General features: G+C 38.1%; 1 protein-coding gene across 1 annotated transcript; it reads right to left on the bottom strand.

Annotated features, from left to right (window-relative positions):
• Positions 1–2525: 2525 nt before the first annotated feature.
• Positions 2526–9205, bottom strand: LOC104593915 (dihydrolipoyl dehydrogenase 1, mitochondrial). The gene is made up of 2 exons (XM_010254008.3): positions 8848–9205; positions 2526–3921 (listed from the first exon to the last, which is right to left on the bottom strand). Exons 1-2 carry the CDS (start codon positions 9127–9129, stop codon positions 2671–2673), a joined length of 1533 nt encoding a protein of 510 aa, XP_010252310.1. The 5' UTR covers positions 9130–9205; the 3' UTR covers positions 2526–2670.
• Between the last annotated feature and the right edge of the window lie 3504 nt (positions 9206–12709).

The following is a 12709-nucleotide window of genomic DNA, read 5'->3' as shown; positions in this document are numbered from 1 at the left end:
TATGCTGATGACGTGGCTCTTTTGTCTCCTCCCACATCTTAATTTCCAATGCTGTGTAGTTACTGTCCATAGCCTCAGCTTAACCTACTCAAATTTTCCTGCAGATACTGAATTTATTACGCGTGCTGTTTCACAGTACTAACTTGTCGTTTAGCAGGTGTCACTAACTTGCAGGAAGCTCTTACTTGACACAGGCATGAACAGTAATGAACTTTCTTGAATCTTATTCTAACAGAAGTTTTCAAAATATCACCATTGTCACCATCCTCATCATCTAAGCCTTCATAGTTTATATGAATATTATTGCAATGTATACTGTTAATACCACGCACCAAAAAGAAGAAGAATGAAAACAAGAGCCCGGAGGATGAAACGAGAACCTGTAGAATCAATGTTCACCAATCACCAGTAGTAGTAATAAGCGAAAAATGGTGAGCAAAATTTCAGATATAAGTGGGCCTTTCAGATATGCAACAAAAATGCAGTGAAAGGATAATTGATACATATCTAATTGGTTTTCAGATTTCAAAAACCACCTAAGACAGCTTAGAAAAGAAAAAAAAAAAGATTTAGTGGACATTCGACAACATGGTTTTGTTTTTGAAAACAAAAATTGTTTTTGCTAACGTTGCAGTTGTTTTTCATTTCAAAAACAAAACAATGTTGTTCAACACCCCTCAAAGTGTTAATACCTAACAATAGAAAATTTGCTCCTTTTGTAACCATTTGAGCCTCCAAGATTAGTAAAAATTTTAGCTATATCTATATTTGACAGCCCGTACTGTCCACAGGGCTCTCCAGCTCTTCTTTGTTCACACCATAGTTCATACGAGCTCCATTGCAATATTAACAACATAATTAGTGTTAATATTTATAAATACAATTGATAATAACCAATTTTTAACATTCATTGACAAACTTCCACTAAGAATAAAATATTTAAAAGCTAAAACTCAGATTCCATGTGGCTAGGACAAGAAATTGGAGCATGGTGTAGCGATTGAATTATTGTCCTCAAATTTATAGATCAGATTTGAAATTTTCTTATTTGTAGCTTTTATGCTAAAAAAGTCTAAGCAGAATTTGTCTTAACCAAGATCTATTGTTCATGTACAAACGTGTGAGCCAACTAGGTCTTGCCACGTGGAGAAGGGTGAAAGGGGAAGGTAAAGAGGGGGGGAATCAAAGAGAGAGGCTAGTTAATCATTAACCCATGGGTGCAGCGGGATCCATTGTTGGAAGTTGGAACTCCGATAGGAATAACCAGATGAAAATTGAAAACATGTGAAAAAAAAAAAAAACAAGCAAGATTGACAGTTGCAGTGTCAACTTGAGTTGCACTGAACCACCAAAGGTTATTATCGTGAAACAAAAAGAAATAATAACAAAGGTCCATTTGGTTTGTGGTCAGGATTGGAATTGGAATCAGAATGAGAATCCCAGAATCAGAATTGGAATCACCTATTTCTGATGCCTATTTAGTTCAGACGGGAATCAGAATTGGATTCAATTGTTATTTGGTTCAACTAGAAATCCGCCAAAATTTCCAGTTTTGCCTCAATTAAAAGGAGTGGTTGATTTGAAAGAAGAAGAGGGTGTGGTAAAAGAAGAAGAAGAATAGGAAGAAGAAATGGTGGTTGCTGGCAATCTTACCTTGTTGGAGATGGTGGTCGATGGCGGCTACTTGGATGGAGGAAGATATTGGAGGAAGCAAGTTTCAAAGTATTGACACCTATCGGCCAATACGTATCGTTCCGAGACCTCTCTGACACTCCCCTACAATGGGTGTATTGGGGGTCTGACTGGTTCAGGGGGTGAGAGCCCTAAACCAGCCCCCTAAATCGGTTTTGAAAAAAATTAAAAAAAAAGGTATCGATATCGCCCGATACACCCCTACCAACGTATCAGAGGTATCGATATTTTGAACCTTAGGAGGTATTGATATTTTGAACCTTAGGAGGAAGGTCTGAAGGAAATGTTCAGGACTTGGGTCGATTAGGGTTTGGAATGGATGGGGTATTTTTGTCACAAAAATACAAAATTGAGATGTTAGAATGGAACCACACTCCCCGGGAGGTTGGACCCATTCCAATTCTGATTCCAAGCAGCCATTCCTGCAAACCAAATGGACCCTAAAGATACATGTTATCACATCGAGTGCCATTTCTACTAGAAAAGTGCAACTGCGATCATTGCTATTTATGGTTCAAAGTTCAAACATCAAATTTCATGTTTTAGGTAGAAAATTTATATCGATCAATTCAGAAACACTTTCAAAACATTTTAGGTAAAAAATCTCTTATAAATACACATTTGTATTGATCAAGCCAAAACAAAACAGCAAAGCAAAACCAATATACCAAATACCCCCTAAATCAAAGTGTAACATCTAGCCATCTAATACCATGAGAGTTTCTTGGATTAAATTTTAAGAGCGTAAAAAAGAAAACTTGTGCAGTATTTCCCAGAAGTTATTCCCACCTCTTATTAAGTACATGATATACCAATTGTGGAAGAAAAAGAAGTGGAGGTGGAAACTTGTAGACTATCGAAACAATTGTCTTGTCCCAGTAAGAGACATCAAAAGAAACAAAGGATTCAAAAAAAAAAAAAAATCTAAACAAAAAGTAGAACAAGAAAAAAAAAAAGTTGCATTTACCCACTCCTCTCCTAGATATGAATAGGCTTGTCATAAGTGGCCATTGCAGCTTCCTTCAAGGCCTCGCTCATTGTTGGATGTGCATGACATGTTCGTGCAATATCCTCACTTGATGCTCCGTACTGCAAGGCTAGCACTGCTTCATGAATTAATTCTCCAGCATTGGGTGCCATGATGTGTACCCCCAGTATCTTATCCGTTTCCTTCTCTGCCAATATCTTCACCACCCCTTCAGCATCATCAATTGCCTTGGCCCTGCTGTTGGCCAGGAAAGGGAACTTTCCCACACGATAATCAACTCCAAGTGCCTTCACCTGCTCCTCGGTCTTCCCAACAGATGCCACTTCGGGATGAGTATACACTACACCGGGTACCAGATCATAGTCCACATGGCCTTCCTTGCCAGCTATGAACTCTACACATGCTACACCGTCTTCTTCTGCCTTGTGGGCTAGCATGGGCCCTGGAATCACATCTCCAATGGCATAGACACCCGGCACACTTGTTGTGAACCGCTTATCAACTGTGATTCGGCCTACCTTATCAGTTTCCACACCAATCTTTTCCAGTCCAAGCCCAGCTGTGAATGGAACTCTACCTGCAGAAACAAGCACAACATCTGCTTCCAAAGTGCTTTGCTCACCACCACTTGATGGTTCAACTGTCAGTTTCACACCCTCCCCAGACGTGTCAACACCAACCACCTTAGTCTTGAGCATAAATTTCATCTTCTGCTTCTCAAGGGCACGTTGGAATTGTTTTCGAACTTCGGCATCCATTGATGGGACAATATCTGGTGCAAACTCAACAACAGTTACTTCAGAACCAAGCCTCCCCCAGACAGAGCCCATTTCTAGGCCAATGTAGCCTGCCCCAATGACAATGAGTTTCTTTGGGATTTCTGACAAGGACAGAGCTCCAGTTGAAGATACAATCTTTTTCTCATCAATGGTGATGCCAGGGAGGGACTTGACATCAGATCCAGTTGCTATTATGATATTCTTGCCTTTGACAATGGTGCTCCCACCTTCAAGGGTGTCGACAGAGACTTCGGAAGGAGAGATGAGCTTGCCATAGCCTTTAACATAGCTTACCTTGTTTTTCTTGAAGAGACCTTCTATACCTCGTGTTAGATTGGCAACAGCTTTGTCTTTCTGGGCCATCATGGCAGGCAGATCAACCTCAACAGAAGGGAACTTCACTCCATGGCTGGCAAATGAATGCTTGGCTTCATGGTACATGTGGGAAGAATGAAGAAGAGCCTGGAGAGATGAGAACAAAGGACAATAAGTAATTCTTCAATTGAAGGCAAAAATCAGAACGGTATATCCAATATAGCAAGCCAGATGTACTCTTTTCCTGTATAAATATCCATGGCATCTTCACACCAGCTACAAAATAAAAGGCAACCGGCTATACTTTGGAAGAAATCATGATATTCTCCTCGTATTTATAGATGAACATTGTAAATTAAATAAACAAAATATCTCTAATCTATGTATGGGCTGTGAAAACCAAAGCTTGGTCCAAAGTGCCATTTCACTGGGATAACAAATACTTGTTATGCCACCTTAGATAATAGCTCCAGAGATAGGGGTAACTAGCCAAATGTATTTTGATACCAGACATCATTATTAGTGCAGATTGAGGTCCCTTTTATGCAATTTTTTTATTGGTCCCTTTATACAAAAATTAGAAAGCCAAAGAAAGTGAGGATCAAGTTCACCCTCTCTCCTCTTGTGCCAAATGCATTATGGTTGTTAATTGGCTATATGAAGTAAGGGTAAGACTCAAACGGTGTTTTAAAAGCGAAAGGCGCAAGGGCCATTTTGCACCTGAGGCGCAAGGCGAGGCGTGCGCCTTTTTGAGGCAAGGTGCACAATTAAAAAAAAAAAGCTAAAAAAATGTCAAAAAAATGCCAAAAAATTCAAATAAAATCAAAAAATTATAAAACATAATATTAATAAAAATATAAACTTAAAATTTAAAATAAATGTTTTAAAAAACCTATTATCTAAAATTAAAATACATAAACATAATATGTAAAGCATATTCAAATGAGAATTTAAAAATGAAATCAAGCATATAAAACATTTTCAAGCATATAAAACCCACAACCTCTTTTTTCTCAATTAAATCAAGTAGCTAATGTGACATATTACATTCCTAATTCTACGAACCGCCTTTGTGCCATGCCCGTCGAGGCAAGCCCTAACATGGACTTGTTTGGACTGGCCTCGGGGGGCGTGGCATGGGGATCCAGGGGTGGAGCCCCCGACCCAGCCGCTAGACTCAAGAAAAGGAAAAAGCGTCAAATTTTCAAAAGGCGCAAGGCACACGCCTAGGCGCACCAGGTGAGCGCCTTTTGAATAGGCTGCGCCTACCCTAAAATGCGCCTCGCCTGTGTGCCTAGGCATGCCTTTTAAATCACTGGACTCAATCCCAAGTTCCCTGCTATTTGAGGTTGGCTATACAAATCATGTCCCACTATTTTGCCCTATCAATGGCCTTTAGTGGCCATCTAATCATAATTATTTTTTTTATCAATAACTTCATATTTCATTATACCAGAGAATAGAATACAAAGAGGGAGAGATAAAATCTCTTAACTCTCCCCAAATTTAATGAAGAAGTTACAATTGGCAAAACCATTAGTTGTTCTTTTGACCCAATTAAATCTCACATCCATGTCTCGTATCAATCATCTAAGCTTCTTCCCTTCATTACTATAGCTCCATAATCCAGCTTCTTTTTGTAGCCAACCTACCACTAATAAGCTGAACTTTGATGGGGGTAGTGCAGGCAACCCAAGATCCTTTGATTGGTGCAAGATCCCCATACAATTAGGGATCATAATTAATTAATATGCTCCAAATGTAAGATCCCCAGATAATTGATTGGTACCCCCTAATCAGTTAACTATAATAAAGATGAACTTTGATTGCTATGGTCTCAACAATCTTAAGAATTCAGGAATTGGAGTCTTTAGGAATATAAAGATGATATATTGAAGGTTTACAAAACAAAACAATCAGTCCAAGATTTAAAACGTCAGTATTGGTGATGAAAATGAAATGTAGGGAACATGTTGGAAATGTCAGAAATGTAGTATAGAAATAATGTAAAATACAAACATTGTGAAATATGTAAAAATAGTTGATAAAAGAAGCATAATTATCTTGTTCCAAACCATTGAACAAAGCTAATAAACAAGGTTAATAGACAATATAATATGTTGCTAAATTGTCAAGCAAACTACATAATAGAGCTAGTTTAAGCAAAATTTAAACATAGAGAAAGTGAAAATAAATTTAATAGATCAACTAAATAATCTATTGTGCAAACCAAAACTAAGATTTAACTTCATGTTTGAAAAGAATTTTGAGCTTGGCTCAAAGTGGTAATCATGTATATTGGGCAAAGAATTGGGAATCCACTCCAAGGCTATCAGGTATTGGGAGAATTTTCAGAAATGAGAAAGGGAATACCTTAGCCCTTTTCTCTGGCCCGATTGGTGAGGGCGACTCTCTTAGGAGCTGAGATTTTAGCAGCCTTGGAGGGGATTCAAAGGGCAAGAGACCTGAATATTAGGAGACTGATTATTGAAGGTGACTCGGAGGTAGTGGTAAATTGGTTAAAGGAAGATAAGACTGAAATGTGGAAATACAGCAATGAGAGGAAAAAGTTCAACTGGTTGGCAAGGGATATTGTGATAAAGTACAGCTGGGTGAAAAGAACTGCAAATTCCATTGTTGATGGGCTAGCTAAGCAAGGGGTGAATAGGGATTCTTTGTTTTGGGCTTATTTCTAATTTTGTACTTTTTCTTTTCTTTGTTTTGGGGGAGTTAAGATAGTTTACCTCCCTCCACTTTTCTATAATTTAGGTGGAGAAAATGGTGAATACAAGCATGTAAGCTTTTAATCTCTTTATTATTTTCCCAATTGTATTACATCAAATAGCTAATGTGATGTTAAACATTATGCATTCTTGAATCTTTGAGCCACCTTAATAAAAGGTGCGTGCTTGGGCTAAAGTGCAAGGCGCACTAGGCGCATACCTAGGCACACCAGGCATGCGACTTTTGAAAGTGTTGTGCCTAGGACCTAGGTGAGGGTGCATACCCTAAAACATGCCTCGCCTGTGTGCCTAGGCAAGACTTTTAAATCATTGATTCCACCTTCATCACACTAATACCTAAGAAGGGTGGAGCAATTGACTTAAAATGCTTCAGGCTCATAAACCTTATTGGCAGTGTATATAAGATTATAGCAAACCTGTTGACCACAAGGATGAAGAAGGTTATGTGCTCCATCATCTCTATTTATCAGAGTACTTTTGTCTATGGTCAACATACCCGGGATATTCTTATAGCCAATGAGCTGATAGAGTTTAACAACCAATTGGGGGTGTACAGAAAATAAGAGGGGTTCTAAAAATTAATAAACAAAAGGGAACAAGTCTGGTAGGAATTAAGATGGGAAATGCAGCCTACGGGTTGGATGGACAATTTGGAAGGAATAATTAGAGGCTGAGGAAGGACATATGGGTGAAACAACAACAACAACAAATGAATCTCTTAGATAACCTCATTGTCTTAGAAAAGAAGCAATAAAGAAAGAAAGATGGGATATTAAGAGGATAGGGGGGAACTAGAGAGAACTATAGAAATCCATTTATAAAGGAGGGTAAGAAGAAGAATATAACAAACTAAATTATGATTAACAAGATACACAAGACACAATAAGCAGATAATGTACCTATTATAGAATGGATCCAGCATTATTAGGTTTCTCTAGAAATCAGAACCTTTATAAGTTGGGAGTCAGTACCAAACATATTAGTAGAGAAAACTCTTCATCCATTCTTTCCTTCACAAAATGGTTCAAATGAGCATGATGTATTTGTAGAGAAACACAATTGATTTACTAAAACCTACAAAGTATTTTAGTTTTCTAAACAAATAAACAACTAAAAACACTTGAGCTAAAAAAACTATTCAAAATATTTGAAGATTTGAAGTAAATATTAGGAATACACTCATTTTTCGGTATCTAATCAGAATCCAACCAATGATTTAATTGGGAGAATCAAATTCAAATCATGTCAGGCCCACTTGTTGACAGCTAACCACTTGGGGCATCTGGAATGGGCTGAACTTGGTTGTTCTTGAGCTCAACTCAATGACTTATTCAATTTAGATTTACTACTACAACATTTTAGGCCCATTAGGTTCATGTGGACTTGTGAAAATCTAACTGCTGGCCCATTATGATAAGCCAAATGAAGGCCCATATAGACCAACAGAAAATTATGGGTTTAACTTCCTTTCTTAGACTTTGGTCCCATATACTCTCTTTTCTTTCTTTTTATCTCTAAAGGTAAACTTTTCCACCTCTTTCTCTTTTTCGCTTCAGATCTTAATCTTTTTCCCTGATAATTCAAAACCTTAATTCTTATTCTTTGCCCACCATGTACACTCTAGTATGACTTCTCTTCGTCACTTCTACTTTCAACTTGGACTAAAACTTCTTTGGGATTTGTAAAATTCTAACCTTTCATTTCAGTTTTAAGCTTAAGGCATGCCTATCGCTTGTTAAAATTTCCAACAGGATCTCAAATTTCTTCTCAAAAGGTCCAGCATTAAGCCAGGTCAAAATTTGGTTCTATGCCAGATTTCAAGGCCTTGCTTCCAAGACATGACCAGGTCCCAAATTAGTATGCTAATGTGAGCTTTACTAGTGTGGTCACTCAACCTTCGAATTGCTAATTTGGCTATTAATGATCTGTTATGTAATTGTTGAATAACAGATAAATTAAAATCAATAAATTACCATAAAATATTAGAGGGACAAAGAAGCATTCATGAGTTCGAGCTCCAAATCATAACCAGAACCAACATAAGTCAAGCATTCCTCAAAAAATTCAAAAAAAAAAAGCATAGAGTTGAATAAATAACACAAAAAAAATTAAACAGGGAAAAGAAAACGAAATTCTGTCTAATGACAGATTTCTAAATGAAACGTTATTCCATAAACAGTAGAAAACAAGCATTCCAACTCAGAAATAAACCCAACAGATATAATACTTGCATAAATCCAGATCCAAACATAGAAGGGAAATAACAGATCATATGGAATATCACCTAATTAGAATGATATAAATACAACACTATAGAAATGAAAAATACCTTGGAAGGGATGCAGCCAACGTTGAGACAAGTCCCACCGAGAGTACCTCGCTTCTCAATACAAGTAGTCTTGAGACCCAGCTGAGCGGCTTTAATGGCGGCTACATAGCCACCAGGGCCACCGCCGATGACGACGACGTCGTTCTCTTCGGATCCGGAAGACGTGAAGCTTCTAGAGAAAGAGGATAGTGAGAAAGAGTACCTCAGGACATCAGAAGAAGGGTTACAGATACTCCTGAATAGGAGATGAGACTTTCTCCTGGCAACGCTCGCCATGGCCATCGCTCCAATCCAACTGCTCAGTCTGTGGCGCGCTTGTTCCACGGCTGCTTTTGGAGACTAGAGAAATAGAAGGACGACTCCTTTTGTTGTTTTCTTTTCTTTTCTTTTTTTTTTTTTTTTTACTTTTTTGGTTAATTTGCAGACTGCCACAGACCATTGGGATTTTATCATTTTATCACTTATGGGTGGTCACACACTCACACTTATGGTTTGTTTTGCTTTTCAAAATACCCTAAAATGCCTCCTCCTTTATGGTAGCCATAACCGGAGTATCCCACAAGGAATAATAATAATAATAATAATAATAATAATAATAATAGATTTTTTAATTTTTTAATAATTACTTATTCTATAGTAAATTATTTAATTAGTTATTAATTGATTTTTAACAACTTAATAATTGTTATAATAATATATGTAATAGTAAATATATTTATATGACATTAAGGGATTTTTACAAAAAAATAAAAAATAAAGTTGGGTAGCTTGGCCACAAGAATAAAAAAAGAAAATTAACCTAAGGTCTCACGGGATACAATATAATCTAATCCACCACTTGATTTGCTATTGGGGAGTCCTTGAAATTTGTAACAATGTTTATAGTTTACCAAACAGCCCAAGCTTTAACATGATTAATCGACATGAAACCAATGCAGTTGGCTTTGATTCATCAAAATTAACTTTAATGGTCTCAAGTTTTGGATTGAACCAGTCAATAGATTTCCATTCTTTATCTCACTCAGATAATTGAAAGCTCTATCAATAATACTTTGAGGATGAGCTGTTTTATTATTAAAACATTTATCATTTTTGTTTTTCAGATAAATCAAAGAATAATCACTAGTTTTACATCTATCTATACTATTTTGAAGATGATGCTTGTCTTGGTTTTGGTGTAGGTCATAAAAGTTAAATTTTATTATAATGTAAACTTATATTTTCTCTTTACTTGCCGGCCTAAAAGGGTTAATGTAAGTAGACTACAAAAGTATAGAATCCAACCAACCTCAGATCAAACCCGGGTCAATTCAGTCTACTTTTACTAATATAAGTGTTGAATATTCCAGCACAATAACAAAGTTAATATAACTAAAGGAAGAATATTCTAGAAACCAAAAGTGCACTCTTAAATAAGAATAAACATGTAAATAATAGGTTAACATTTCTAGAAATAAATCCATCTAAGCACATTCAAGAATGGAAATAGACATATAATTTAAATGACAAAAGGATAAATAAGGAAATGACAACTAACAAGAGGTTTAATCACATGTTTTAAATATGTAGAAAGAACATTCTAGAATAAGAGGGTAAAATGAGAAAAACACAACTTAAGAAATTTCTAGAATGTGCACTCAAAAGATGCTTCCCATCCATTTTAAGGGGCCTTAATAGCCATCTCCTCTCTTTTTTCATCATTATCACCACTTTTACGTCTCCCTATGCAGCCATCTATCGTTTTCTCCCCCTATCATCAGAATTCCAGCACCGATGAACTGTATTTACTTGATCCCTCGAGGGAGGGTATGTAGGCAACCACTACAGGGGTCTGGCCACTTCCTTTTCTACCCCTTTTCCCCTTCTTGGTTCAGCCAACCAAGCCAAATTCCTTAGACCTCAAGAGTATAAACCACCTCACATCCACCACCAGCCTTACACTTGCAAATGTGCATGGCATGTGCCCTTACACTAGACCAAACCTCTCTCTCTCTCTCTCATGTTCTAGGAATGGGACCTTCAATGGTCGGAGTTAGAGGTGTAAAACGGACTAGGTCGTGTTTGGCATGTCCTCCTGGGTTGGGTTGGGCCAAGGGATTTTGGCCCGTGGCCTGACACAGACGCGACACGCACCACAACCCAGACTGAATATAATTGTTTTGTAACTGTTATTAGGGGTATAATAGCAAGAAAAACCTCCAATAGCTATAAATAGATATTTTGGGGGGTATTTGTGTGTTTTACCAAAGAGGTGTAGAAAATGACTAATATCCCCCCTATTATCTATAAATAAGTTTAGGGGAGGCATTTCAAGTAAAGTGATAAATAAACTTTATAAATAACCAAAATACCCCCTCTCAACAACTATAAACGACTAATTTAAGAGGGTATTTTGATCAATTCAATTTTTTCTAACCCCTATAAATACCCTAACCCTTACCCATTTTCATCGCAACAACAATCATTCTCATTCAATCAAATACAATCTCCCATTTTCATACTCTCATGCTACTCTATAATCTACTCTCAATTTTTTTAATATTTTTTAAATTTCAACAAAAAGGAGGCTTGATCAAGTGTCTCAAGTTGAAGTTGACAATTTGGGATACTTAAAAGCTTTGCATTTAAGTTGAAATATTAAATAGGCAGACTGAACTCCATGAACGGAATGCAATTATCGGGTTAGTTGAATTTTTTATAAATTTTAGATTTTAATATTTATTAAAATGGTTGGCTTCTCTCAGACCCCCTTACACTTTGGTTCCATGTCGAAACTAATGCTACCGTTACCAAGCAAATCTAGTATGATGTTGGGCCTAGTAATTCTAAAGCACCTAAAAAGAAAACTAGCTAGGTTTGGGAATTTTTTTACCATCGAGGAGGTAAAAGGAAAGGGTTTGAGAGTAGTTTGTGTTCGGGTCAAGGCTGAGCTGGTCCTGAGTGACACATGGCCACCCAATCATCGCCCAGTCAGCCCGGCCACGGCGGCATAACCCAGCCACGTCGGGATAGCTCGGCCAAGCTACGCTACTATTGTGGCCCCCCATCTTATCCCCTCAGTCACGTTAGCTACACGTCATGCGGATAAACACAACTAGAGATAAGAAGAGAGAGGAAGACAACTCCGCTAGGGAATAGGACTCTATCCCGAGAACCTCGGCGGTCAACCTCATCTCGGCGACCCTGGAAGCCTAATCCAACCCAGACACGGGTCTTCAGCTATAAAGAGGCATTCCCCGCTCAAGGTAGGGGATCGAACTTCTGATACCCATACTGTTACTCTGCTCGGACCAGCACCCACGTAGCTTGGCTCAACCATCCACTACATCCTACTGACTTGAGCGTTGGAGTACCTACCTGGGGATAACTCATCGGACCTCTGACTTCTCCTTTCTTGATCATAGGTCTTGAAGCGCGGCTTCGTCCTTGTAGCTCGACACTGCCCTATTGGCAAGGACTATCTGGTTGCTCTCCTCAGTTCGTGCACTACCTCGGATTGACCAGCATCAGATTGGCATCTGTAGGAAACGCACAAAAAGACTTTCCCGAAAATCTTTCGTTCCTCATCACGTAATCAAGAAAGCGATCAAGATGCCCAAGAACTAGTCCGAACGATCAACAGGCTGATCTCCAGTCGCGGTTGACCTTGTGCAGTTCCGAGCAATGCAAGAGAAGGTCGATAAGATCTTTGAGATTATGCAGACACTAGGATTCGCGGCACCGCCCAACTGGGTTGTATCCCCTCACGCCTCGACACGTACGAAGGACGATCCTCATCCCAAGGACCCCAAAACACATCGACCGAAAAGTAGGGGAGCGCGGTTCGAGCATGAAAAGCAAGACACAGCAAGGAGATCTGCCT

Source organism: Nelumbo nucifera, chromosome 5, assembly GCF_055504915.1.
Source record: "Nelumbo nucifera cultivar China Antique chromosome 5, China Antique-T2T, whole genome shotgun sequence".
In the NCBI taxonomy this organism is placed as follows: Eukaryota; Viridiplantae; Streptophyta; class Magnoliopsida; order Proteales; family Nelumbonaceae; genus Nelumbo; species Nelumbo nucifera.
The sequence above is the reverse complement of the archived record's forward strand: the minus strand, read 5'-3'. Positions and strand labels throughout refer to the sequence as shown.

Excerpts from the sequence above, each read along its gene's own strand:
- LOC104593915 (XM_010254008.3), bottom strand. The coding sequence starts at position 9,129 with ATGGCCATGGCGAGCGTTGCCAGGAGAAAGTCTCATCTCCTATTCAGG. Across the intron at positions 3,922-8,847 it reads TTGGCTGCATCCCTTCCAAG|GCTCTTCTTCATTCTTCCCA; the intron begins GTATTTTTCATT and ends TCATCTCTCCAG.